Source organism: Pieris rapae, chromosome 13 (assembly GCF_905147795.1).
Source record: "Pieris rapae chromosome 13, ilPieRapa1.1, whole genome shotgun sequence".
In the NCBI taxonomy this organism is placed as follows: Eukaryota; Metazoa; Arthropoda; class Insecta; order Lepidoptera; family Pieridae; genus Pieris; species Pieris rapae.
The window spans coordinates 2,504,341-2,532,247 of NC_059521.1; the positions used below are offsets into that span (position 1 = coordinate 2,504,341).

The following is a 27,907-nucleotide window of genomic DNA, read 5'->3' on the forward strand; positions in this document are numbered from 1 at the left end:
AAAACATTTACACTGAAATGAGCGGGTTGACAAAACTTTATAGGAAGGCGCATTTCATTAAATGTATCTTTTGAATCTATACCTTTAAATTTTATTTCTTATCCTAGGTAGTGATGGTTTTCTTAAGAGAGATTTTCAATATGTCTTCAGCAAAGGTGTTTAAAAGTTCTCAAACATTTGAGAGTGAAATATTTTCATACATTTAATTTTATAAAAAAGCTACTTTTAGAATTACTCACTGCGTCCGATGTATAAAATCGATATGACATGTAAATATAAGAAATTCGCTTTAATAGCATTATAAAACAGGGAAAATAGATAATCATTTCATAACTTATAATCTCAATTATCGTTATTACGTAGTTCGGTATTTTTATTCGGTCGTTAGAATCGTGGGTCTGTCGGCGAAAATCAAAAACTGCCAAAGGAAGTGTAATGCTTACAATTAAGAGGTAATTTGCTTAGTATTTTAATGGACCATAATATTTATTAGTGACAATTAATGTGTGACTAATTTATAATTATTATTTAAGTGGCATTTCAATGAATGTAAACGCTATATGTTACTAGGTGTTTACGCATTTCCAAAAATATATATGGTTTAAAAAGATTTTATATGAAAACTGGGAAACACCGTCGCCAAAGTTGTTTTTTTGTGCAAATAACGTTAACGTACATTTTAAATTCGATTGTTACTGATATAATCGGCAGATGATAGGCAATTACTAGGTCATTATACTTGCCGCGGACTGTGCTTTTAAGATCCGCACCTGCGCGGCCGCAGCATTTCAGTACGAACGCATTTCAAAGTACGCGACGCACGTCCGAAACTGGCGCCACCGAAAATGATATCGCGCTTCTAAATTTGAATTTTAAATTCGCAACCCTGAATTCGATTTGTTACGAACAATTTTAAATTACATTACTATTATATTATTTTTTTAGTTACATACTAATAAATAATCGTGAAAAATGTCGCTTTTCCACAACGTTCCTAGTGTTTTCCTAATTTCGCTTGTTTTACTCGCAAGTGCACAGAAATCGTCAAATAATCTCCGTGACGTCGGTATGTATTTTATTTAGTATAAATTATTATTATAACACTTAAAATTATTAAATTTAAAGCTTCTTATTAAAAATAAACTACGAAAACCTAATTACTGTATTATAACAGATTTGTTTAAATAATATGGTAAACAGTTTTTTCGTTTGACGTTAATATTCATAATGTTAAGAGTTTCGACGTAGTTTGGCCAGTATAGTTCCATATAACCTACTTAATATAGTAGTTTATATTATAATAATAATGTTACAGTTCCAAATATGAATAAAAAATAATTTCACTTATTATAAAATTTAGAAATTTTAAGTTATAGCCACGCTTGGAGTTTATATTTTGTTTAGTGTGTTGGTTCCTAGTTTTAATGTAAATTGTATAAGTTCAAGTGTCAAAAAAATATATAAAGTACCTCCTCCCAAGACTTATTGATTTCAAACATCACAGAATGAGGCGTTTTACGACCATTCTCAAATTGAATTCCCATGGGTAGAGCCGGCTGATCATCGCATGACCTTCATCCAAATAAGGAATCCATGTGGCATAAACGTAATATGCAGTTTTGAATAACTATTATTGTATGGTCTATTAACAAAGGGAAGTATATTTTTATTAGCTTGTTTGTGAGAGAAATCATCAGTTGTGTCACTAAAAGTAAAAGTGATATAACGGAACCGAAACGAAAACTTAACGCATAATCACGGCCAATAGTTGCATAATATTTTAATCTGCGGTGTATGCACATTTTCTTATTTAAATACACTTTATCATATGCGCATAAAATGTTCTTATCTATTAGTAGTATAACAGGAAATAGATATGGAGTCTGAAGTCAAATTTATTCTCCTATAGTGGCTTAAAAATATATAATTTTCATTAAATTAATTTATTTTTAAATTCGCTGCGAACGTTTTTCTTACTAATTTATGTTGTCTTAGAACAAAAATTTATATATCATGAGTACATTAAAGTACAGTACTTAAGACCAGAAACTTAATAAAGGGAATTTTTGTTTTTGTTTTGTTTTTTAATGTCAAATTATATAATTTATTTTCTACAGTAAAATCATCATTTCTTAAATTAAAACATCCTTTTCTTAAATACATGACAATTACAGTGAACAAAAATTTGACAAAAATAATACATTTATAAAACACCAACTACATTTTATTTTCCTATTTTAAAATACCTAACAATGCGGATTAGGTACCCGATATTCTAAGTGTAACAAAAGTAGCTACAGATTATGACATCAAGAAAGCTTACAAGACATTGGCTCTCCAACTTCATCCGGATAAGATAGGTACACGATAGGCAATCAACAACGCCTTTTTTTTCATTGATCAGCCGAATATGTCAAGCTTTAAATTTCTAAACATCTTTGTGACTATAATATCTACTGTTATGTATATCAAAGTTTAATAGCGAAATAATAAAAAAAAACATATAAAAGAAATATGTATCAAAATTGTATATTTTGGAAATAATAATAATAAATAAATAAACAGGACTCTAAAGAATTTACTTTAGCGGTATTATATATTACATAATAACTACTCAAAAAAATACTATCAGTATAATCAGCTCAATGTGTTATGAACAAGATTACTGTTTATTATTATATCATCGCTACTTTAAAAATAAAATGCCCATCACAAAAAGTTGCTTCAATTGTTACATATTACAAAATCAGATTTCGGTGTTACCATGTGATTAAAATAACGATAAGTATTCTTCATTGAGTATCATTATTGCTTTTGAACTGGAGGCGGACCATTTTATGATTTGCACTTCGAAATTTCGAGTATACTTGTGTAATAAAAATAAATTTCGGTAGTTTAATTATGTTTATTCTCTTATACATGCACCATAATATAAACTTTGGCATTTTTCGTATTTTTGTATGAATCACAGCCCTGGTTAATACATGCAACAGAGTGAAAAAATGGATGCATTCGGAATGTCATATTCAAGGAGAATGTTTCGAATACTATAGACTGCAAAAAGACGCCAAAACATTGTCAATTGTCAATTTCAAACGGATGCATAGCTGCTTTCACCATATTGCCAGAGAGAACAGAATGGAGGAGTGATGGCAGAAGCTGCAATCGCCTATCCGTTGATCTGGCCAAATTAAGGCGCAACCTTCAGTAATGAAGACTGAGGAGAAATGAAGAGGTGTACTAAGAATTTTTCGCCAGCTTCATGCTACTTTTAGAAACGATACAAAATTGTAGGTTATAGTTATCTATCTGTACTTCTAAATTAATAATTCAGAAACCTCAAATCTATTTATTTATTTGTAATACTTAATTCAAAAATATATTTTATAGTTGTACCTAAAACTGCAATAAAATGGGTAAAATTTGCATAATTTGACCAGAATTTTTATCGACTTTATAATGAAAATACCTATGTTACTCATTAGATAATTTTAGATTTCATAATATGTTTGACATTCAACAATGCTATTAAAAGGTTTTGTTTTAAACTTTATCGATAACTTTTTGTCGGTTATAAAGTTGATCTTGACACTTATTCAATTTATAACCGAGTAGGAATTTGAATAAAATCGACGCATCGTTGTTTGGTAATCTGATTATATCAAACAGGTTAATTTTTTATTGAGATTTGCTTATATGGGAATTAACATAAACTTTTAATTTATTTTAAAAATAGTAATTCGGTAATAAAGCAAACTCTTCTTCTCAGGTTTCCAATCTTTTTTGGGCGATGCCCCACCTTAGCCTTCCTAAAATTGTTCTGTCTCATAACATAATTTTTAATATTAAAAAACATAAAAAATATTTTTTTTACGATACAGCATATTAAACACAATCAACTCTATGATCAACCCCTATTTTTAATTTGTTAATTTAAAACTTATTATTTGTTAACTTAATTTAGAACAAAAGTTTAAATAGAGAAAAAACAAAACTTCTTCGGGTAGTTTAGGAAAATGTTCCATCTTAAAATGTACTAAAAAGGTAGGCTAAGTAAAAGAAAAAAACGAGAAACGAAGTCTCTATATAAAATATCCGCGATACAACATTATGTTGCGACCAAATTAATGCCGTTGATACCGTAAAGCACAGCTTATATATTATACTAGCGGATCCGACAGACGTTGTCATGTCTATACGTCTTTAATTTGAAAATTTCAAACTTTTTTTAATAAGCTAAAACATTCTGGACCATTTTGATGAAAATTATTATTCAAATGTTATGACAATATCTAACGATCCAGCACATGGTCTACAATAACACAATGATAACAAAACTTTTTTTTAATTTGATCGCAGCGCTAACTGTCGGGACAGACTAAAATTAAAATACGAATATTATTTAAAATTTGACAGTGCGATGGTAGCGCCGTCTGTCGGATCCAATGTAAAACATTCCAAAATCAACAACTACTAATTAATTAAAAAAAACATTGTCCAGCGGACAAAATTGTGAATCTAAACCATTCTCGAATCTCCACGAACACACACAAAAAATTTCATCAAAATTGGTCCAGTCGTTTAGGAGGAGTTCAGTCACATACACACGCACACAAGAAATATATATATTAAGATTACACAACGCTAATAATCCATATATTATATGAAAATTTCTTTTAATGCCTTTGTACCTTTTGAGAATTTGGAAAAATCGATTTAAATTCCGAGGAGTTTTCAACTTTTCAACTTTTCTTTTGATATATTTTTGTGAAATCCTAAATCAATTTACAATAAAACTCGACAGTAAAAAATGTTCACTTAAATTGAAAATAACTGGGCCCCGACTCCTTTGTTGCAGCGAGGCCTCCAGACTTCTAAATCAGAAGAGTTACATTAGTAAGCAAGATAAAGAATTTATTTAAAACACTGACTCAATGCGTGTGTAACTTCACATGTTGTACTCACATTAGGATTAAGTTTTACAACTTCGAATCAGACCGTAACAGAAGGTAGTCTGTTGGTTATAATTTAAGTCTGAACCAGGTCATTGCCACCTTTTGATGGGTAATAATTGAGATGCCTCACGATATTTAATAGACTATAATAATAGATATAATAAAAAGTAAATGAGTACTCAACAATTTTCGAAGTATTTCCAGCTAACCATCTGATGTAATAAAGTTACCTTCAAGACAATAATCTACTGAATTATTCTCCCCACTAAACATTTATATGGTCTTATACAGAAATCTCTTAATGAATATTGGTAAGTATGTGATTAGTAGCTTCTCTGAGTTTGACATATGTGTATCGCTCGCTTGTTGTCATTTTTATAATATAAGTTATAAGTTCTAAAACACCGTGTATGTATAAAATTATACAAGAAAATATGACATCACAAATTTACACACATATACCAACACATCAGTTATAGTAGAACATAAAGAAGATAACACAAAAAAAATTAGAACTAAGTAGAAACTCTTTTTAGAGTCATTACTCATTAAAAGCATGTTAAACAAAGTTACGGTAAGTTGGTAGATTGTTGTGAAATGTATCTATATTTTCATCAATGTGAGTAATAAATATGTAAGAGCAAGATGGACTATATAAAATAATTTTAACTCTAGCGTCTCCATGATAACTAAGAAGAAAGGAATGTGTATGAACATTCTTACAGCGCTCCTCAATATTTATTTAAATGTATTAATAGAAACATATAGAGCAAAGTATGCTTCTGATGATAGACCTAACTATTGCTTTATGATTTGATTGTCTGACACAATCGTCGAATTGAGTCTACGGTAAAAACAGTGTAAACTCGATGTAACAATTCTCGGCGAACTCCGTAAAACGTCGAAATCTTTTCTTTGGTCGAAATTGAAGGCTTTGGTTGGTTAAGCTTGTCTTCCATGCTATGATATATAGTCTACATAGCAATGCCCACTCACAATAAGGACAGCAATTGAGTAATAAAGTACTTGTTGCTAAAATTAGTAAAAATTGCGCAGCTGTGTACGTTCTTTTGTCGTTATATTATCCTAGCCCGCAATAAACTCGACTATCGGCATCATGCATTCGAACTTTTTGCATATAAATTGGGATTGCTTGAACGTTTAGGCTCTTGTTGACCATGATTAATAAGTAGGAGTCATAGATTATCTATATGATATCGTATGACTCCTGCTTATTAGTATGACAATGAAAATTTGGATTCAGTGAGCAACACTGAGGATCAAATCAAGATATGAATAAAATAAGTAAAAAAATTAAGTACATCAAAATTACTGGTGCAGCAAAATTTCGTCAGACAAAATTAACAGACTATAAGCAATAGCACTTAAATAATCTTTTTTTTAAATTCTACACTAAAACTAGTCTGAAATAAATTTTTTCTGATGTCTCTTCTCTCTATTTAACAACCATTCTCTATAACGCCGTAAATTGTACCGTCCCTTCAGTGTCTTTAGTTAAGAATTTACTCTGCAATCAGAAACGAGACTTACCGCGAACTATGTATATAAGGTGGTAGTCTTTACTATAACTAAAACTGGGAGTAAAGACTTTCATACATTTGTGACATACGTGAATGACGTTCGGCAGCGTTCTTTCACCACAAGTGTTAATTGTGCATATATTGATGGCACGACCGCGACGTGGGTTGAGAATCGCACACTACTCGAAGGTTAATGCCTCTCTAACAAATAACTAGGTTACTAGATGATCTCTTGTGCCTTTTTTGCATACCAGGGTTTTGGGTTGCTATTAGGAACTCTATTACTAGAAATAACTTGCTTTTTGCAAAAAAAGTTCCATTTAAATTCTACTGATAATATGTTTCTATGAAATGAGTTGTTAAATATTTGATTTATTATAATATTTGTTAATTAGTTATACAACATTTGAGAAATGTCTACTGAGCCTGTATGTATATAAGATATAATATCTTATATACATACAGGCTCAGTAGTTGTGGAATTTAAGAGAGATCTAAGTGAGAAAGTACAGAATGTCAAAATACGGAAGTGGGCTTGATCGATGAACCACAAGTCAACTACAGTTTTTAACACCACGAAGCCATAAATACTTGTTAAGTTTATTTATTTTTTTAAGTTTCAGTTAAGTACCCTTATTTTAAAATTTTTAATTTTGTCATTAAATGTTTTAATTTTTGTTGAAACTTTGATTTTATAATTTTTTTTTTAATACAGTTTATTTTCTTAACAATATTATGGATGACGAAACAGAAAGCTATGTTTCAAAATAAGAAGTGAAAGTGTTAACACTTTGACAATACAATAAAAGCAAATATAAAGTATGTAAAATCCAATATCGATAGGGATAGCGATCCCGACTTCAGCAATGAGATTTTGTAACGCGCTACCCCAAGCAACATCGTCAGATATTTAAAACTATACATCGAAATTGAATATAAAAAAGTTGGAATCGGTATCGCTATATGAAGCTATATGGTATAGGCCTTACTAACTATAGTTTAACAATATCAATAAGTTCATATAATTATAAATTTATAAGGGCATTGTTATCTATACTAATATAGATGATTTCAGTAGTACTGAATCTAAATTGTGGGTCGTGCGAATTACGTGCGCTAAGACGGTGAAGGTAACATCGTGAGGCATGCCTTCGAACAAAAAATTTGACGGCATGTGTCATATTAAAAAAAAAGTTGATATACAGAAATATGAGGGGGTGCCCCATGTTTTGTTTCTAGTAGTAGTTGTAGTTGTATACGAAAAACAAGATCCAGGATGGTATCGAATACAAAATAACATTTATATCAATATTGCCTACGTTTTGTATTAAATTTTTATGTAAATTTACAAAAACAAGCCATAAATTTTGTTTAATCATTTCGTAAGTGCAAATTAGTTTGAACCGTTTTTTTTGACCAATGCAATGACCATCCTACGACCTTAACATTTAAATAATTATGATTGAAGATGTAACTGAAACTAAAAACTTAAATGTCTAAATGATAATAATCGTTGAGGATATGTTGAAATGAGAATTAAGGTGTTTTTAACGCATGATTTGACAAGTCGTGTTGAGCGTCATCTATTAGATATTTATAGATAAACTAGCAGACTCGGCCAAGCGTTGCTGTGGGTAAAGTTTTTGTTATATTACATAGTAGTAAACTATTCAAGGGAAACGGTAGGAGAACTTATGTGAAAGGTTGGTACTTTTAACACAGCGCCATCTGTTATACTTGTATCAAATAATAAACAAATATTTGCAATAAAATCATATTGCGGGTATAAATTGAGATATAAGGTATCCCATCTTTTAAGTTAGATCAAACTGCACACGGTCTGCAAATTTGATTGATATCGGTTCGGTAGTTTAGGAGTCCATAGCGGACAAATATAATACGTCATTTAAACATATTAAGATATTAAAGTTATTGATTTTAATTTATTAATCATGTACCTAATGTAGACATCGAATAGCTGCAATGAATTGCGTGTGAAATTCAATTTTACTTTATTATCAACGCTTAGCACACCGTAAAGAAAAAAAAGTTCAAAGTTCAGTTTAGTACCAGTCAATTTTAATGTGACAAGCATTTATACTCAAACATAACAATCACAAATAAAAAATAACCTAACTTCAAAAGTGGTGGTTTTTTAAAATGAAACAGTATAAATTTAACGAGTCAGCTAGGAATTATATTTGTCTATTGTGTGGCATTATCGCATATCTTATGATCATTAGCTACCTGCATATAGAAATTTATTTTCGTTTTTCTAGAAATTAAACAATCCCAGCACTAAAGTAATATATAAAATAACAAGACACTATATATATTAAAAAGGTACCAAGTTACAAAAAAACGAATAATAATATGATGATAAATATGAACTATAGTTAAACAATAATTAACGCACTTCGTATATATAGAGACCATATTCTTTCTTCATCTTTGACTCAAAACGGGACATTGGTTTAGTTAAGGTCCTAAACTAAGTACTTAGCTTAGTAGTCAATGTAAAAAAAAAACACCTTTTAAAAGTCATTTATTTAAAAGCGTGACGAGTAATTGCGTAATTCAAGAACCATTTATCAATGAATTAATCATAATATGTGCCTATGTGCATAAGTGGTTAAAAAATAGATAGTAGTTCTAGCATACATTACCTTTCAGAATTTCGTTTTTATATCAAGTATCAAAAACTATGCACATACCTTACTAGCTTATTTCGTGTCAAATAATCAATTATTTATAATACGTCTTACCTCGACGTGTATTTATGTAAGAATTTAGATGCATTAGATTGGAATACCATATTTGTATAAATTGACTAGACTCTACTCTTACAACAGAAAAACAGTTTTTATGTATCTGGTCCAACAGATTAAAATCTTGCTACACTTGTTAGTCCCATAAAAATGTATACTTTTTAAGTAATAAGTTAAAATATAAGTCTAACTCTCGAACTTACTGACTAGGTTAAAGGTTGGTATGAATTTGCACAATGCTCATATTTCCCGCGCATAAGCGGATTCATTATTTTTAATCTATAGTTTGATATTTGATACTTGACATTTGACGTCTGACATTGTTTAATTTTTTTTAGTTACAATGGATAATACCAATATAGATTACATTATTATAGATCGCAAATTTCTCGGAAAAATCGTTATAGATATACAACACGAAAACGCATGTAAATTTAGTAAATTTATAATTATTCACAGTTTTAGTTTAAAATAGTATTTATTCAATGGATGATAAATATTTTTAATATTATTGTTAGTTTTGAATATTAAAAATTGAAATGTTTGAATAAGCATAATGATCGATCTTTTGACATAATAATTACAATATTTATACAGTAGGTTGACGTAAAAACCAGTTGTAACTAGTCATTAAAACATTGCAATTGTAAATACCATAAAAGTATGTAATTAAAAACTTCAACTGGTTTTAAATAATACCGCATCGATTTTTTTCATATTTAACGGAGATGGATATGGTTAATTAATTACTCTGAGGAGTTTTATAAAAAGCAGTGGATAATATGATATATGTATTTTTACTACGAAAAATACAAAAAAAGTGGTCATGTTGTCAAAAGTGTAATGGTTGTTTCATACTAAGAGAAATACTTGTTTTGTCCGATGATCTTGTTGAATTTACATTGTGAACAAGAGTATATATAATTAAAATAAAAAGCTGAAGACTATCACATCTACATAATTTACTTTGTGTATGAAATAAAATACTAAATAGTTTTAATGCGAAAGTGAAGTTTCTATGTTTGAAATACTTTCACACCTTAACCGTTGAACCGGTTTATTAAATTTTGTTTGAGATCGATTATGTCAAGAAGACATATATGCTATTTTATATACATATATCATCTTTAAAGCAATATCTAGCAAGGTCTAGTATCCTCGGATATCGTCGGAGTCGAGACATTGAAAGTATTAAAAATATATTATTATTTTTTTAGAATGAACTAAATGAATAATTCAAATGATTTTACCTAGATATACGTCATTGTGGCAAGAATAAAATTTTATTATATTAAATAAAACTAATAAAATTTGATACTAATATGTTCCACGCAAGTTTATAAATGTCAGTATAATAATGTCTACAGCAGTTTAGTTAATTATTATTTGATGTTGAGATGATGCAGACCTTGAGGTCATTCGTGGGAAAAGATGCGAAACTATAAACGAAATAAACTTTATGTATTGGTCAATAAATTGTTTAGGTTATGAGTACTTACACGATATCTAGTGGAATAAGCATCTTAAAATATTTATAATTTTTAAGTCGTTTAACAATATAGCGGTTTTTGCAGTCTTCGTGAACTTTCAAAGGCATATAATAATTTGACAGATAATAGCCACAGCTCGCGCTCTCTTTGATTCATAACCTAGGGAATTCAGGAAGGACACTAAGTACATACGAAGACTCCCGGTCAATGTCCAAAAAGTCTTTGATATACGAAAGTAAAACAGCGCGATTTCTCGTCTTTGTATCTGAAGGTTAGAGTCATCACTTAGCGGCAGACATCCCCATCTTGGTCTAACCGTACGACTTGAGCACTCGGAGCCTTAAGTTAAAAAACGATCTCAAACTAAAGAGCTCTAAAGTAATCCTAAATAAATTGTACAATAATTCAGTTAGTATACAAAATTTTAGCAGGAAGTTAAACCATAGTAATCTGATTTGGCTAACTGTATGCTTAGGGTTGTCAAAATTACTCATATATCAATAGAAAGAACAAGAGAAATAATAATAATTCATTGATTCAAGCAGATAATATATATATAATATGTCCTAAATATTGTATTATTAGTGAGTTAGCTTTAAAGTATATTCAATCATAAAATTAATAAGGGCACATGTAGTCCATTGCTGACCCATTTTAGGACAATCCAGCTTTCCCGCTTACCACCAGCATGCTGTTAAACAAAATGGCAGTTACTCATTGCGGTTTAAAATTTTATGAAAGTATAATTCTCCCAACTACTTCCCTGCCTTGGTGTCCCTATAGACAAAAACTCATCGTTAATATCACTGTACGGCCAATACCTATTGAATAATAAAAAAATTCATACAAGTTTAATTTACGACATTCTACATACACTACTGGTAAGGAATATAAGTCAGTATCTTAGTAGGCTAGTACAATGTTGTATTATTTTAAAAATTGTTTCTTCGTAACCACTTCCGCAGTCAAATCGGTGGTTCGGTTCACAGCGCATCAGTAATTGTTCAGTGTTGGTAGTATATTATATATTATATAGGTTGGTGTTGACTTCTATAATGATAAATGAAAATGACTTAAATTAAACTAAATAATGTAATTAATACATTTATACCGACGAAAACAATGTGTAAAACTATAATAGGATAAGGTTAACTTAAATAAAAGGCTTTTTGTGATGATATGTATCGGATAAAAAACTGGCAACCCCAATGCATATCCACTCGCTTGTGCAACTCGACAACTGGAGCATGGCCCGGATTTCGTCCTTTCACCATCACTTTATGGAGATTATATTTAATTAAATTGCAATTAGTGCATATTTGTTTGCAAAAGCTGTCATTCACGCAATTTAGAAAAGATAGATGATAATCTATACTTACATGTTTGAAGCACGTAAACTTCTAAATCACCTGAATTCATTTGCTATTTATGCTTTTTATTTTTAATCTGTAGCTACAAAAACAAATGTCTGCCGAGAATCGCACCAAAAATCAATAGATAGTAAACTTCCAAAGCGATACTCGCATAAATAAAAGATAAATTATACTATAAATTATAAAATAACTGTGCTATTCCAGTAGCAAATTTTAACCGATACGCCAGTTTTTCTCCTATGGACTTTTTCTATGTGGAATAAACACTTGCTAGGTAGTTGAAGTTACACGTTGCTAGTATTTTTCCTATGTATTTTATTGTAGCGAATAGAGATTATCATTCATTGTATAGACTTAACCTTCATAATAATAAATATTATTAATCCAAATGGATAAATAAAAAAAATGACCTTTAATGCTCCATTATATCTTCTTTTGGTGACGCTCTATTACGTTGGTTGTAACACGTGTCCCAGATACGCAACTCCATTATCTCGCTAATTTTAAATGAATTCCAAAAACGTTATCAAGTCACTAGAAAGCCAACATATTCCGTGTGCAGAACAAAATGTGCTTAATTTTTATAGTGGCAGCGTTAAAAGCATTCGTAGTGCTCGTTGCACCTGGGAAGTATTACTTACATTTACGGTAGGTACGAATATCTGGCTATAACAGTATAATATTCTAGAGGAATTTTTACTTTGTTTTATTCACTCAAGAGTATGCAGCTCGCAGTAAAATCTAAATGCACTTGATGATTCAACCAAATTGAAGAATATTCACATTTTCCAATACTAATAAAACTTTATAAATTATATGTTATATTGTATCTGCAAGACATCCTCGTACCGCCAGGTGGCGCAGGGTAAGACTGTCCATGCCATTATAGATTCATTGTCTTTCGTATTATCTAGAGAGTTAAAGACCTACTTCAAAGTCAAGCTTTGGCGCCTAAGTATATGAAATCTGTCTTGACATACAAGAGTCGCACTTACGAACGTAAAATATATGTATATAGTATTGAGTTTTGAACAGTTTAGGGTCGCCTTTGTAGGCTACAGGCGTAGATATATAACTAGACATAGACCACTCTGAACACAACAGAAACAATACTTTACCGATAATATTTGACCCCACAGTTGAAACAAAATTCAGTAGCTATATATCTATAAAATGTTTAATCTCTCAAAGATTTAGTTATTTATTTTATTAACCTCTGCATAAAATTATACAAGAAAATATGACTAATTCAAATCACAAGCTTACACATACACGCCCCATATTAGAACATGAGCAAGCTAGCCAGGGATTTTTTTAATTAAACAAGCAGCCACAAACTAAACATATTATATAAATAATAACTAAAACTAAATAGAGCATGCATAGGATAACTTAAACTTGAATAAGAGCATGATAAACAATGTTATGACGAAGCGGGCACTTATACCACATAACTTAAATATACATAAAATTTAAGAAATGTGCTCTGTTTTTGGCATATGGTGTATAAACTACATTCTACAAACTTATGTCATACCCTTTCAATATGAATAAAAATTCCACATAACATTTATTTTCAGAGCGTGACGTTTTTTAAAAATTTACATAGGACAACGAAACATTATTGTAATGTATTTGTAATATTGTTACAATTTGCATACTTACATGATGAGATAAGAAAACATAGAGCATGAACTACTTTTGAATAATGGGCGGCATAAACATGAATAAAATATTGTTAATTAAATTTTCTAACGGCTTAGGTTAGTTACACTTGTATTCAATGCGGAAGTCCTTGCAACTTGCCAAGCAATTGCGCTTTGAAGGCACAGATGGCGCGTTTATCATTAAATAAAATTATGCAAGAAGTGCAGAAGTTATATAAAAAACAAAATAAATTTATATTAAAATATAGAACCTTAATCTATTAGTAACTATATATATTATAATAACAAACTAAAACTAAAAAGCTAATCTTACAAATTCAAGAAAATAGAGAATTACATTTACAAAACGAACAGGAGATACAAGAATCTTTATCTATATATCAAAAATATATTTCTTTATATCTATTCTTATTTGTTGTACATATAATTTAAAATAGCTGTATGTAGAATATAGAATGTGTAGAACAGTAGAATACGAATTAAACATTTGTAAAAAATCGTTGTTTTATTATTTTTTGTGTATAAAAGGAGCAGGAGGCTCACCTGATGTTATGAGATACCGCCGCTCATTGACACTTAACTCACATTGGCAGAAGACTCGCAAGTGCGTTGACGGCTTTACAAGAATTGGTACGCTTCTTAAAGGACCTTAAGTTGAATTCACGTTACATTAACTTCATAGTCCTTTTAAAGTGATTGTTATAATTCTATAACACGTTAACAAATTAACAACTAAACCAAATAAAGTCAAAAGTTAACGATCAAAGGCGCGCCACTCGGGCAAAAAATGCGTGCCAACGGAGAAATGTGTTGCATAACTCGTTCCACTACATTCTACTTAAATATCAACAATTGTAGCAACTATCAAGGGCGTTTTTCAATTATTTTAAATTGCTCTCGTTGCTACAAAGGCCTGCCATTTCTCCTATTAATTTTGTGTTTAACAAACGTTCATACGGAGATTCTATCGAAATGCGTATATTTAATATATGAATTTATAAATAAGTATCGCAATACACCGATGAAATGCTGGTAAAGGTACACTGCCACAGGAATCATACCTTTAAATTTGTTTTTTTTTTTTCATTATTAAATCTGATGCTTTGGTTTTAATAAACGATATATGTTTTTATACATTTGTTATGAAATATCGTATCTTATATATACAATATCATTTATATCAATAATTTCCAAGTAATAGATATAATTTTATTTTAGAACCGATACAAATTGAGTTTTATTAGAAAACTATACAAACAAAAAAAGTATGAGATTCGACCCAACGCTACACTTTCTCTTAAACCGGATAGATGCTGACATATCAATCATATTCTGCTAATAACACTTTCATTTAAAACATATCCGTTTTGGTAATGAATAATTTTTTACTATACAAAGTTATACGTATAAAAGATGTGCCGTAGTTAGAACACTCCCATTTAAAGTACATAATATATAACGTTGGCGTTGTGGCGTCAGCGACCGACAGGGATGACCAAGGTTCGAACCCCGGCTTGAATAAATGGAAACAAAACAAAACAACATCGTTAACAAACCGGTATGTCTTGGAGCAAAAGTCGACTGCGTGTCAGGTTCAGAGCTGATCATATACTTGCAAGAAAAAACAAATGCTCACGACACATATACATATATACAGAAATATGAGGTCCAGTCATAAAAAACTTTCAGCGTTCTTGCTCTTGGGGTCTTGGCTGGTTCTTTTAAGTAGTGCATTATAAAGATGCTTTGCTGTACAACTTTTAGTACTCAATGTGGCATCATTTAAAAGCGATATTGCTGCAAACAGAATTTTATATTTCAAATTAGTTCTTTATTTCGATTAATAGTACAAGAAAAGACAAAAATATTAAACTTTCGCTCTAGAAAATTAAAAATGCAATTAAATTAAATTATAGTTATTTTGGTTATAAATGTAATATCAGGGAAGACGGAAGACCGCAAGCGTACCGCATTAACTACGTGTTATAATGCGCGCGGCGTAAAACAATCATAATATAGAATTTTTAAAACATGTAATGAAAAACTGATTACAAATGATATTTAAAAAAAACAATAAATTTTCAGAAATCCCCCTTAACAATAAAATTGCCATCCTGCGGTGCGTGGGTCCCATGTTGGAAAACTAAACTCTAGATTTGTTAGGAATTTTCGGGACACTTTTGTCTAATTCGCAGACGACATCCCAATCCAGCTTTTAGTAGCAGATATCTGCTGCCTACATTAAATATTATTATCAATTATTCAATCTTTTACGGATATTTCAACACACTGATTAATTTTTGCGCATAAATCAAGGATAATTTTGGACAATTTTTTATCATCGAATAACATTTTGTTATTAATGGTTATTTAATCATTAATTCGCAGATAAATTAGTGAGGCATTAAATCGAACACACTATTATTTAAACATAATAAAGTTAGTGAATATTAATCCGATAGCGACTAATTCTTAAGTTCTCATACAAACTGTAAAATTCTTTAAACACCAAGAGGTATTTAGATTTATATACTTTTCAGTCGCACTCTTAATTTCTGAAGGTCATGTTAGTACACACAACTTCCTCCATTCTACTCGGCAAGTCTCTCCGCCTTGGTAGTAAGGGCTTTTACTTGATCTTCCTCCAGGTCTGGTTCCCTCATTGCAGTTTTGGACATGTCCGAAAAAAACACAGAATGCTTTGGTAACAAAGTATCGAAAGACGAATTTTTCTCTTCGTCTTAATATGGACACGTTAGGATTATATCTTCAACATCAAAATAATTAAACTATGAAGGTTGTTGTTGTGTGTCATGAAATACCGTCGCTAATAGTATGTTTCAATAATTATGAAGGTATTTAATGTATAAATAATTATGAAGGTTTGAATGTTTGAACTCGTTGAATGCATCTTTTATTGTACTAGATAAGAACATTGCGCTATTTAAGAACACGTATGACGTCGGTCCGTTACATCTCCTAAAATGATAGCAATGGTGCCTTGGTATGTCGTAGTATCTCATATTTTGTAGTCCATGTTAGTATATCATATATCGTATATGTTAGTACTCAGTTATGTAGTTGTGTTACTATTTAAATTGAACCATGACTCATCTTACTTTCACAATCAAGTAATAAAACATTTATTAAGATATTTTTGAGGGTACTTACGTATATTGAGCCCCTGATAAGGCCATCAGGCGGACACAATTCTGCATCTGTTTAATACATTATTTCTCAAGCATTATTTATGCTTATCAGTTTATATACAAGAAGAAATATATCGTATAGTTAGATTTTGTAAACATTTTAATCTCATACTGCTTAAAGTTGTTATTTTTGTGTGTGTGTATTATTTATTATGTGATATACATGCAAATAAATGTCACATTTCTGTAGCTTTTTCGTTAAAAATAAAATATAAAAAAATAAAAGCCTTCTGCGTGATGTCACCTTAAATAATTATTGTATTGACAGGATATCCTTTCGGGGCCTGTTTTACACAATCCTAAACCATCATGGTATCATTGAACCATGGCCTATATTGTTAATCACTGAACCTATTGAGATTGTCGTAATAGGTTCTAAAAATGTTACGTTTTAATTGTTGGCTAAACACTTAAAAGGCTAAATAGTTAATATAGTTTGGTATCCCTTAGAGTCCAAAGTATATGGGCCCCATTTTACTAATCACCAATTAAACCATTTCTGAGTAACATACATATTAAACATACGAAGGAGTATATTTTAAAATACCATTACAAATGTATAAGTGCTTTGTAATTAATCGTTTCTATAATCCGTTCTAAACATTTTTACTTTCTCTTGATATTGTCTATGTTTTTCTTCCAAATTTCGCAAAGCACTAGATGGTCTTAATCCCGCATCTATATTAACGAGGAAATTAATTTCCATTGGCCTCGTCTTCTCATTTCGATATTGCTTATCATCAGTGTCTGTACCTTTGTCTATCTTGATACTTTTAATTCGTACCTTGCCATTACAATTTTCATTTTTTTTATTATGCAAGTTCTTTGCCGATTTCTTTGGTAATATATCCCGTTTATCGTTTGTTTCGTTTGGTGGCCGGTTTTCCCTTGGTTTTGAGTTTTGCACACTTGCCGATTTTGACTTGCCGTGGTAAATCTTTTTTATTAACGACGATTTTTCTTTCATATTTTTATTTATCAAATAAGTGTTTTTCTCTTCTGCACTTCTATTTCTCGCAGATTGAGAATTTTTGGCCGAAGCTTGTCGTTTTAGGGTCTCTTTATCCTCTTCAACTGCTTTTTTATAAATTCTAAGACGGTTTTCCATTCTTACTTTTTCTGAGTATCGTTGTAAACTTCTAGCTCTTTCTAATCTTGGTCTAATGTTTTCCATATCTGGGCCCAAACCTCCAAGTTTCATGTTGTGCAGAGGCTGAACTCCTCGTTTTCGTTCTCGACGTGGTTGCGTCACTTCAGATACGCTTTTAAGATTATTATCATCATCTTCCAACTTGATTCCTAGATCTTGAGATAGTTGCAGTTCTTCTAAAGACTGATCTAAATAATATTCCATATCTTGGTTGATAAGTTGTTCATAATAAACATCATTATATGCCTCTGTGTTTTTGAATTCTGATTCGTTATTATTTCCTTCATCATCCAGGCTCCCCGTTTCAGTATCACCAACTTGAGGCGATATAGACCGTATTTCTTCAGTCTGTTTCTTTTTGGCGAGTGAATTTGGCACGAATTGCTTGCGAAATATGTCTAAGTAACTGCATTTTTTATTATTCTGTATATTTTTGTTGATTAAATAGCTCTGAGGTTCGGACTCTTTTTTAAATTTGCTGTTTTTTCGATCTCGGTTTTTCTGATTGGATTTTCTTTCTTTTGACAACTTGGGCACTCTTATGAGGACATCATTTTCATAAAAGGGGACAAGAATTGTTTCCACCTGCTCCTCATACGATTTCTCCTTATGTATCGATTTATTTTTAAAATTGTCTTCTAAACTATCTACAGAGATATCACTACAAGACGTAGACCTATTCATATGTGCAAATTGTGTTACGTTTTAAAAGTACAACGACACTCACAAAGTCTTTTAAAAATATATTTTGTCACTGTAATTTTTGACATGATATTACTTTTTTTTAGTAACAAATACTAAAAAGACGAGGAGGTTACTTACATTACTAATATTTTTTTATAATACAGTAACATTCTAAATACTTATTTATAATCCAGCGTCTTTATGTCCGAACAGTTTTAAATGTTTCTTAATGGTTAGTACATATGAATTCAGTTCATCTAAATTGTATTATTAATACATAAAAATTTACATTTGCCTCGAGTCGTAAATCTATTCTAATTTAAATTATTGATTAGTAAATAATTTAGAATTATATAAGTGCGTTATTTATTCGATTTCCATCAAGATTGTCGGACATATGTCACGGCCTTCTATTAAATCGATTTTTTTGTTGTTAATATAGGTCAACTCATCAAAATGCTTGGATGGACATAATTCTCGTTCAGACTAATTGCTAATTTAGTCTAACCATGCTCTATTTCCAGTTTTTTATTAAATTTCAGGTTGAAAAAGCAATTAAGCATTTTTATTTAGACCATAAATCACAAACAGGAACCATAGCTATCGATATTTATGTTAATAGGTCACATCTGTGCTGTTTTACGTATTATTATTTTATTTGTAATACTGGTAATACTAATGAGACGTAAATAAATTAATAAAGCTTTTGATAAATTTAACGAAAACTCAAATGATCTTTATCCTTGTGATTGATTTGCTCCAGTACAAACAATTTTAATGACTCAAAATTTAGAGATTTATCTAATAAAAGGGCGGAGAGTTTCTTGCCAGTTCTTCTTGCCGCTCTACGCCCTTGACTTGCGAATTGGTAGTAAATCAATATTTAGAATTAATTTAACTTCTCTTCAGAAGTTCATAAGTGTACTTGTTTACCTATAGGAATAGAGCTATTTTGAGTTAGAATGCGGTAACAAATATCACGTTACAATGATTTATTATTAATAGATTTCTCTAACAAAAACATATTGTCTTTTAGTTTATATGTAACACTAAAAATGTTTGGAACTGGCCAGTTGGAAACATTGTTAATGAAAACTTTTTTGAATTTCAATTTAAAAAAAAAGTGAGACGACTATTACTACTGATGACTTTTAGTTTCTCTAAGGTTATATTGTGATAAAATGCCTTAGATTTATAGTTTATTTCTGATGAAAGTAGTAGGGATTCACGGGTTCTGCCTCACTCGCTGCCTCAGTCAACCTAACCCCCCGTGCCGGGGACTGCCTCACTCGCTGCCTCAGTCAACCTAACCCCCCGTGTGTTTCTGGCTCAGCGGCAGTCCCCGCCTAAAAAAAAAAAAAAAAAAAAAAAAAAGTTTGGTCTCTTTCCCCACTAAACAGACCGTGCTGAGTCGATAGCACTCACTCCCGAAGCGATATTTCTCTCTGTTTCGAAGTTAGGTTTTGCTATACGTTGCAAATTAATCGATTTACTAATCACCTCATAATAAGAATGTAACGTCTCGTCCAAATCCTCATTTACTAATCACCGAGTCAGTTTCGTATCCATAATTAGCAAATTACCATGCGCATTTACCTGCAAATGCACCAGGACAGATGGGAAAAGGATTTACTGAACATTAAAAATATGATTTCCGTGTTTTATGTGTTTATTTGCATTATGTTACAATACAACTTTACTAGTGTCATGTCATTTCTTGGCGAGTCATACGAAAAATTTCTGAGGTAATCTTCCAAGCTGAAACCCCAGAACTTGTAGTACAAATATACTACACAATACTCTCCACAAAAGGCAGAATAGATGTCCTGAACGCTAGCTGTATTATAGCTCCATACCCGACAATTTCTTCTTAAAAAATCCGCTATTACTCTAATAGGTTTACGTCCAAATGAATCAAAATATTCTCCAACTTTTTCGTGGTTGATATGAATAGCTACCCAATGAGATCCTGGTTGTGAGTCAGGGTCGAGATTGCATATAATAAATGTGGGTAAGTGTACGTGCATTGGTAGGCGATTCGAGGGGTACACGCTATACTGGATGCTGGGATGTATTATATTTATGGAGACTCATTTGCAGGTTTAATGTATTCATTTTTACTCCAACGCGTTTGACCTTCTACTCTTTGTATTTAACAAAAACGGAAAGGACCCTTGAGAATCACGTTGTGCTTACTTAGCAATTTAATACTGTCTTCGAAAACTATCGGAAGTTTATCAGAGCGAATTCGCAAAAGCGACATTAAATCCATAACTGTTAAGATACTTGTATATTTAGAAATAAATAGATCTGCTTACGTTCAATATTTATTCATGATTTGACAAACTTACAATATTTAAAAAATTACACAAACACGGATAAAATCATTACATTACTTATTGTACATACGTTATATGACTGTTGTATTATTAACAAGTTTGGTATAAAAAAATAAAAACATTTTGATTACAATATACTATGATAAGAAATAACAATTATTTTAGTATTCAGAGAAACTTATTTTATATCAAAACATGACTTAAAATGAGTAGACATACTTTTATGATTGCATTAATTATGACAGATTCACATAATACTTTCTCTTTTCATAAAATACAAAAGTAGAAAAGTTGCAACGGAATGTAACAAAAATGGGATTCTGTAGTTGAAATATTATTATATTATCCCATACATTTTCAGATAATGAATCAGTCATACATAATAAAAACTTACAAAATGTGATGTATCCTAACTTTAGTGACAAAAAATAGCATTTTTTCTTTTAAACATTATGTTTGGCGGTTAAATAGAAGCAACATTTACTAATAAAATGTATTAAAATAGACAGAAATTATAATAACATAGGGTAGGAGAAAGTAAATTAGATATTTAATTATAAACTATAAATTCTTGTTAAACAATAAAAATATTAACAGGATTAATGAAGATCTAAAACAATAACAATACTTGTCTTTTTAGTAATAAAAAATCAAAATTGTTATACAATTATAAGAAGAAACTAAAAAAAATTAAATACTATTACCTATTTTAACACCAACAATAAGATTTAAAATTTACATGTTGTCATTAATAAATATTTATCCTAACTATAATTTTTTCAGAACTTTACAATTACTTTTTTTACAATTTAAAGCTAGTCATTTGTCAGGTTATAATTTTTATGATACATTGAATTCCTAATTACCCTAAGACCATAACTTTGATTACACTACTTATTTATTAATATTATGATACATTTATATATGATACAATTATAAATCTTAAATAATCCATAATACTAGTATTGGAATCTGTAATTAATTATTAACCATAAATATATTTATGTTGTGTTGTATAGATCTCTCAAAATCCTATAAGTAATTAAAATGTCATAGAACATAGACAAATCGAAAAGTGTATGTAGATAAAACTCATGTGCGTATTCTAAAATATTTTATCAGAATTTTTTGGAGTTTAAATTATGTAGGTACTGATTTCGAATAAGCCTCTTAGACTTTTAATGTGAATAGTAGAAAAATAATAGCAATAGGTGAACAAACAGTCTACTAGTAATAAATAAGACGCAAATGTTGACGATTTCTTAACACAAAAATAATCACATAATCTGGAGTTCCTCTTAGAGTGGAATAATATAGTTTTATACACTTAATTAGTTCTTATAGTGTTTTAATGCCATCCACCAAATTAAAACTTACACAAACTACAAGGTACATACGCGAATGTAAATACAGATATTAGTTTTATAAACTGTTCTATTAAACTGGCATTATTACATGAGTTACGTTTAATTTTGATACAGTGACGTTAAATATAAGTGGGTTATTTGTTTTAGTCTTTCAACGTCACATATTAATTTTATTAAAAGTTATTTATTTTTTCACATAACTGGCCGATAATAACAATGGAACACAACGGTAGTTTACCAGGTCACGTAACAATAAATAAATAAAAAAATAAAAAAACAAACAAATGATTGTGATATGTGCCAGATTCATAGGTTACTCACAATTCGTATACATTTTAAATTATAAATATGGATTCCTGGTGTGTGATTAAAAAATCGGTAAATGCGTTTATTGGTCCGATAGATTGTAATGAAACATTTTCCATCCCCGCGGCCATAGTAAATTGGGCCCGAAGACCACAGCTAAGTTGCTGCTTGTCATCTTATTTAGGCAGCTACGATCTTGTACCTATAAATATTATCTCTAGTAGGACATAAAACTTAACAATTTGAATCTAGGATTTATTTAACTATGAGAATGTGTGTATATGTTCATGGCATTTCATAAGTAGTTGTTCAGTGCTTTCCAAAACTTTTGCTGGAAGTATGTACAAAATTTGTCCATTTAATTTACTTTTTGAGGGATTCGTTATTTACTGATAAAATTTCTTCCAAATATTTAGAAGAAATCTTTGTATTGTAGGTAGTAAAAAAAACTTAATGTTTTGAAGCATATAAAAATAATACTAATTCTTTTGTGAAATCCTTCAGTGTATATATTTCAAATTATTTTAACTTTATTGAAAGGCATAATATACTTTAAAATCTTGTAATTGTCTAGAGGTTGCTTTTCGAGAATCAATATTTTCACCTTTCTTGCTTCATAATACAAAAAACAAATTTTATTATTTCAGAAATAAGTAACATAAAAAACCATTATTTATATGACGCAGTTTTTGTGGAAGGTATTTGTCTTTTTTTAATTTTACTATAACATATAAAAATAAATCGAGTCGTCCCTTACTGGACGTTCCGCAGGCTCGTTTGCTATATATTTAAAAAAATGATGATTAAAACTTGTGGCACTTCAAACCTAAATGAAATAATTGTTTGTATTTCTTTGATTATTTTTAGATTGTTATACATATAATACATACACCTTTCAATAAAGTTAAAATAATTTGAAATATATACACTGAAGGATTTCACAAAAGAATTAGTATTATTTTTATATGCTTCAAAACATTAAGTTTTTTTTACTACCTACAATACAAAGATTTCTTCTAAATATTTGGAAGAAATTTTATCAGTAAATAACGAATCCCTCAAAAAGTAAATTAAATGGACAAATTTTGTACATACTTCCAGCAAAAGTTTTGGAAAGCACTGAACAACTACTTATGAAATGCCATGAACATATACACACATTCTCATAGTTAAATAAATCCTAGATTCAAATTGTTAAGTTTTATGTCCTACTAGAGATAATATTTATAGGTACAAGATCGTAGCTGCCTAAATAAGATGACAAGCAGCAACTTAGCTGTGGTCTTCGGGCCCAATTTACTATGGCCGCGGGGATGGAAAATGTTTCATTACAATCTATCGGACCAATAAACGCATTTACCGATTTTTTAATCACACACCAGGAATCCATATTTATAATTTAAAATGTATACGAATTGTGAGTAACCTATGAATCTGGCACATATCACAATCATTTGTTTGTTTTTTTATTTTTTTATTTATTTATTGTTACGTGACCTGGTAAACTACCGTTGTGTTCCATTGTTATTATCGGCCAGTTATGTGAAAAAATAAATAACTTTTAATAAAATTAATATGTGACGTTGAAAGACTAAAACAAATAACCCACTTATATTTAACGTCACTGTATCAAAATTAAACGTAACTCATGTAATAATGCCAGTTTAATAGAACAGTTTATAAAACTAATATCTGTATTTACATTCGCGTATGTACCTTGTAGTTTGTGTAAGTTTTAATTTGGTGGATGGCATTAAAACACTATAAGAACTAATTAAGTGTATAAAACTATATTATTCCACTCTAAGAGGAACTCCAGATTATGTGATTATTTTTGTGTTAAGAAATCGTCAACATTTGCGTCTTATTTATTACTAGTAGACTGTTTGTTCACCTATTGCTATTATTTTTCTACTATTCACATTAAAAGTCTAAGAGGCTTATTCGAAATCAGTACCTACATAATTTAAACTCCAAAAAATTCTGATAAAATATTTTAGAATACGCACATGAGTTTTATCTACATACACTTTTCGATTTGTCTATGTTCTATGACATTTTAATTACTTATAGGATTTTGAGAGATCTATACAACACAACATAAATATATTTATGGTTAATAATTAATTACAGATTCCAATACTAGTATTATGGATTATTTAAGATTTATAATTGTATCATATATAAATGTATCATAATATTAATAAATAAGTAGTGTAATCAAAGTTATGGTCTTAGGGTAATTAGGAATTCAATGTATCATAAAAATTATAACCTGACAAATGACTAGCTTTAAATTGTAAAAAAAGTAATTGTAAAGTTCTGAAAAAATTATAGTTAGGATAAATATTTATTAATGACAACATGTAAATTTTAAATCTTATTGTTGGTGTTAAAATAGGTAATAGTATTTAATTTTTTTTAGTTTCTTCTTATAATTGTATAACAATTTTGATTTTTTATTACTAAAAAGACAAGTATTGTTATTGTTTTAGATCTTCATTAATCCTGTTAATATTTTTATTGTTTAACAAGAATTTATAGTTTATAATTAAATATCTAATTTACTTTCTCCTACCCTATGTTATTATAATTTCTGTCTATTTTAATACATTTTATTAGTAAATGTTGCTTCTATTTAACCGCCAAACATAATGTTTAAAAGAAAAAATGCTATTTTTTGTCACTAAAGTTAGGATACATCACATTTTGTAAGTTTTTATTATGTATGACTGATTCATTATCTGAAAATGTATGGGATAATATAATAATATTTCAACTACAGAATCCCATTTTTGTTACATTCCGTTGCAACTTTTCTACTTTTGTATTTTATGAAAAGAGAAAGTATTATGTGAATCTGTCATAATTAATGCAATCATAAAAGTATGTCTACTCATTTTAAGTCATGTTTTGATATAAAATAAGTTTCTCTGAATACTAAAATAATTGTTATTTCTTATCATAGTATATTGTAATCAAAATGTTTTTATTTTTTTATACCAAACTTGTTAATAATACAACAGTCATATAACGTATGTACAATAAGTAATGTAATGATTTTATCCGTGTTTGTGTAATTTTTTAAATATTGTAAGTTTGTCAAATCATGAATAAATATTGAACGTAAGCAGATCTATTTATTTCTAAATATACAAGTATCTTAACAGTTATGGATTTAATGTCGCTTTTGCGAATTCGCTCTGATAAACTTCCGATAGTTTTCGAAGACAGTATTAAATTGCTAAGTAAGCACAACGTGATTCTCAAGGGTCCTTTCCGTTTTTGTTAAATACAAAGAGTAGAAGGTCAAACGCGTTGGAGTAAAAATGAATACATTAAACCTGCAAATGAGTCTCCATAAATATAATACATCCCAGCATCCAGTATAGCGTGTACCCCTCGAATCGCCTACCAATGCACGTACACTTACCCACATTTATTATATGCAATCTCGACCCTGACTCACAACCAGGATCTCATTGGGTAGCTATTCATATCAACCACGAAAAAGTTGGAGAATATTTTGATTCATTTGGACGTAAACCTATTAGAGTAATAGCGGATTTTTTAAGAAGAAATTGTCGGGTATGGAGCTATAATACAGCTAGCGTTCAGGACATCTATTCTGCCTTTTGTGGAGAGTATTGTGTAGTATATTTGTACTACAAGTTCTGGGGTTTCAGCTTGGAAGATTACCTCAGAAATTTTTCGTATGACTCGCCAAGAAATGACATGACACTAGTAAAGTTGTATTGTAACATAATGCAAATAAACACATAAAACACGGAAATCATATTTTTAATGTTCAGTAAATCCTTTTCCCATCTGTCCTGGTGCATTTGCAGGTAAATGCGCATGGTAATTTGCTAATTATGGATACGAAACTGACTCGGTGATTAGTAAATGAGGATTTGGACGAGACGTTACATTCTTATTATGAGGTGATTAGTAAATCGATTAATTTGCAACGTATAGCAAAACCTAACTTCGAAACAGAGAGAAATATCGCTTCGGGAGTGCTATCGACTCAGCACGGTCTGTTTAGTGGGGAAAGAGACCAAATTTTTTTTTTTTTTTTTTTTTTTTTTTTTTTTTTAGGCGGGGACTGCCGCTGAGCCAGAAACACACGGGGGGTTAGGTTGACTGAGGCAGCGAGTGAGGCAGTCCCCGGCACGGGGGGTTAGGTTGACTGAGGCAGCGAGTGAGGCAGAACCCGTGAATCCCTACTACTGATGAAGCCTTATTTTTGAAATCCATGTATTTGGTTAACAGAAAACACAATTTAATTCAGACTTCGCATCGACAGTTGAATGGTGTAATACGAAAGGTGAACAGCTTGTCTTCCTTTAGGGCTTCAAGGATTAAATTACGTTAAAAACTTCTATATAGAATTATGTGTTTATATATAGCAACACAAATAACTATATCATTATGTGCCCTATGGTTTTTGAGTTTGATATAATTTGTGAATAATATTATAATGATACTAACAAAGACATCAATAATAATTGTTAATACTTTATAATAAAAATATACCTTTTTATTTAAAGTAATTAATGTTTAAGTCAAATATGAAACGAGTACATATACAACGAATTAATAATTAATTTAGATTTATAGATTTGGAAGATAACATAATATGTTTAATACTTAAAATAGAAGAAAGGAAGAGTTGTTCGAGTTTTAAGGCTTTTAGAAGGCATCGTATACGTCAATGAATAAACATACGACACACCGCAAGGTGACATAAATTAGGATGTCTTAGAGAAATGTGGGCCAAGGTACGGGTAGATTGGTGCCAATTAGATTGACAATACTGTTGATCTCACGATAAAGGCACATTTCATTAAGATAGCTTAATACTCTGACATTTGATAGTTCTTACATGCATATAATTTTGGCCCTATTACAAACGTGGACCAATAGTAATGTTACCATGGTTACCGTAAATACGAAAATAACATCGATAACATAGCAACAAAAACGGTAGAAAACTGAATTTTACATTTTATAATATAGCTGTTTATGTATGTTATCTCAAACTTTTAAAATATA

The 27,907-nt window shown here is 30.1% G+C and overlaps 1 protein-coding gene across 2 annotated transcripts in view; it reads left to right on the forward strand.

The window, feature by feature from the left end:
* The first annotated feature begins 787 nt into the window (after positions 1 to 787).
* LOC111003760 (C-type lectin domain family 4 member F) overlaps positions 788 to 27,907 on the forward strand; it is a 60,712-nt gene continuing 33,592 nt past the window's right edge. For both annotated transcript variants that reach the window (XM_022274438.2, XM_022274439.2), the window contains exon 1: positions 788 to 1,066. In XM_022274438.2, the coding sequence (XP_022130130.2) occupies positions 973 to 1,066 (94 nt within the window). In that variant the 5' untranslated portion in view covers positions 788 to 972. The remainder of the gene's footprint in view (positions 1,067 to 27,907) is intronic.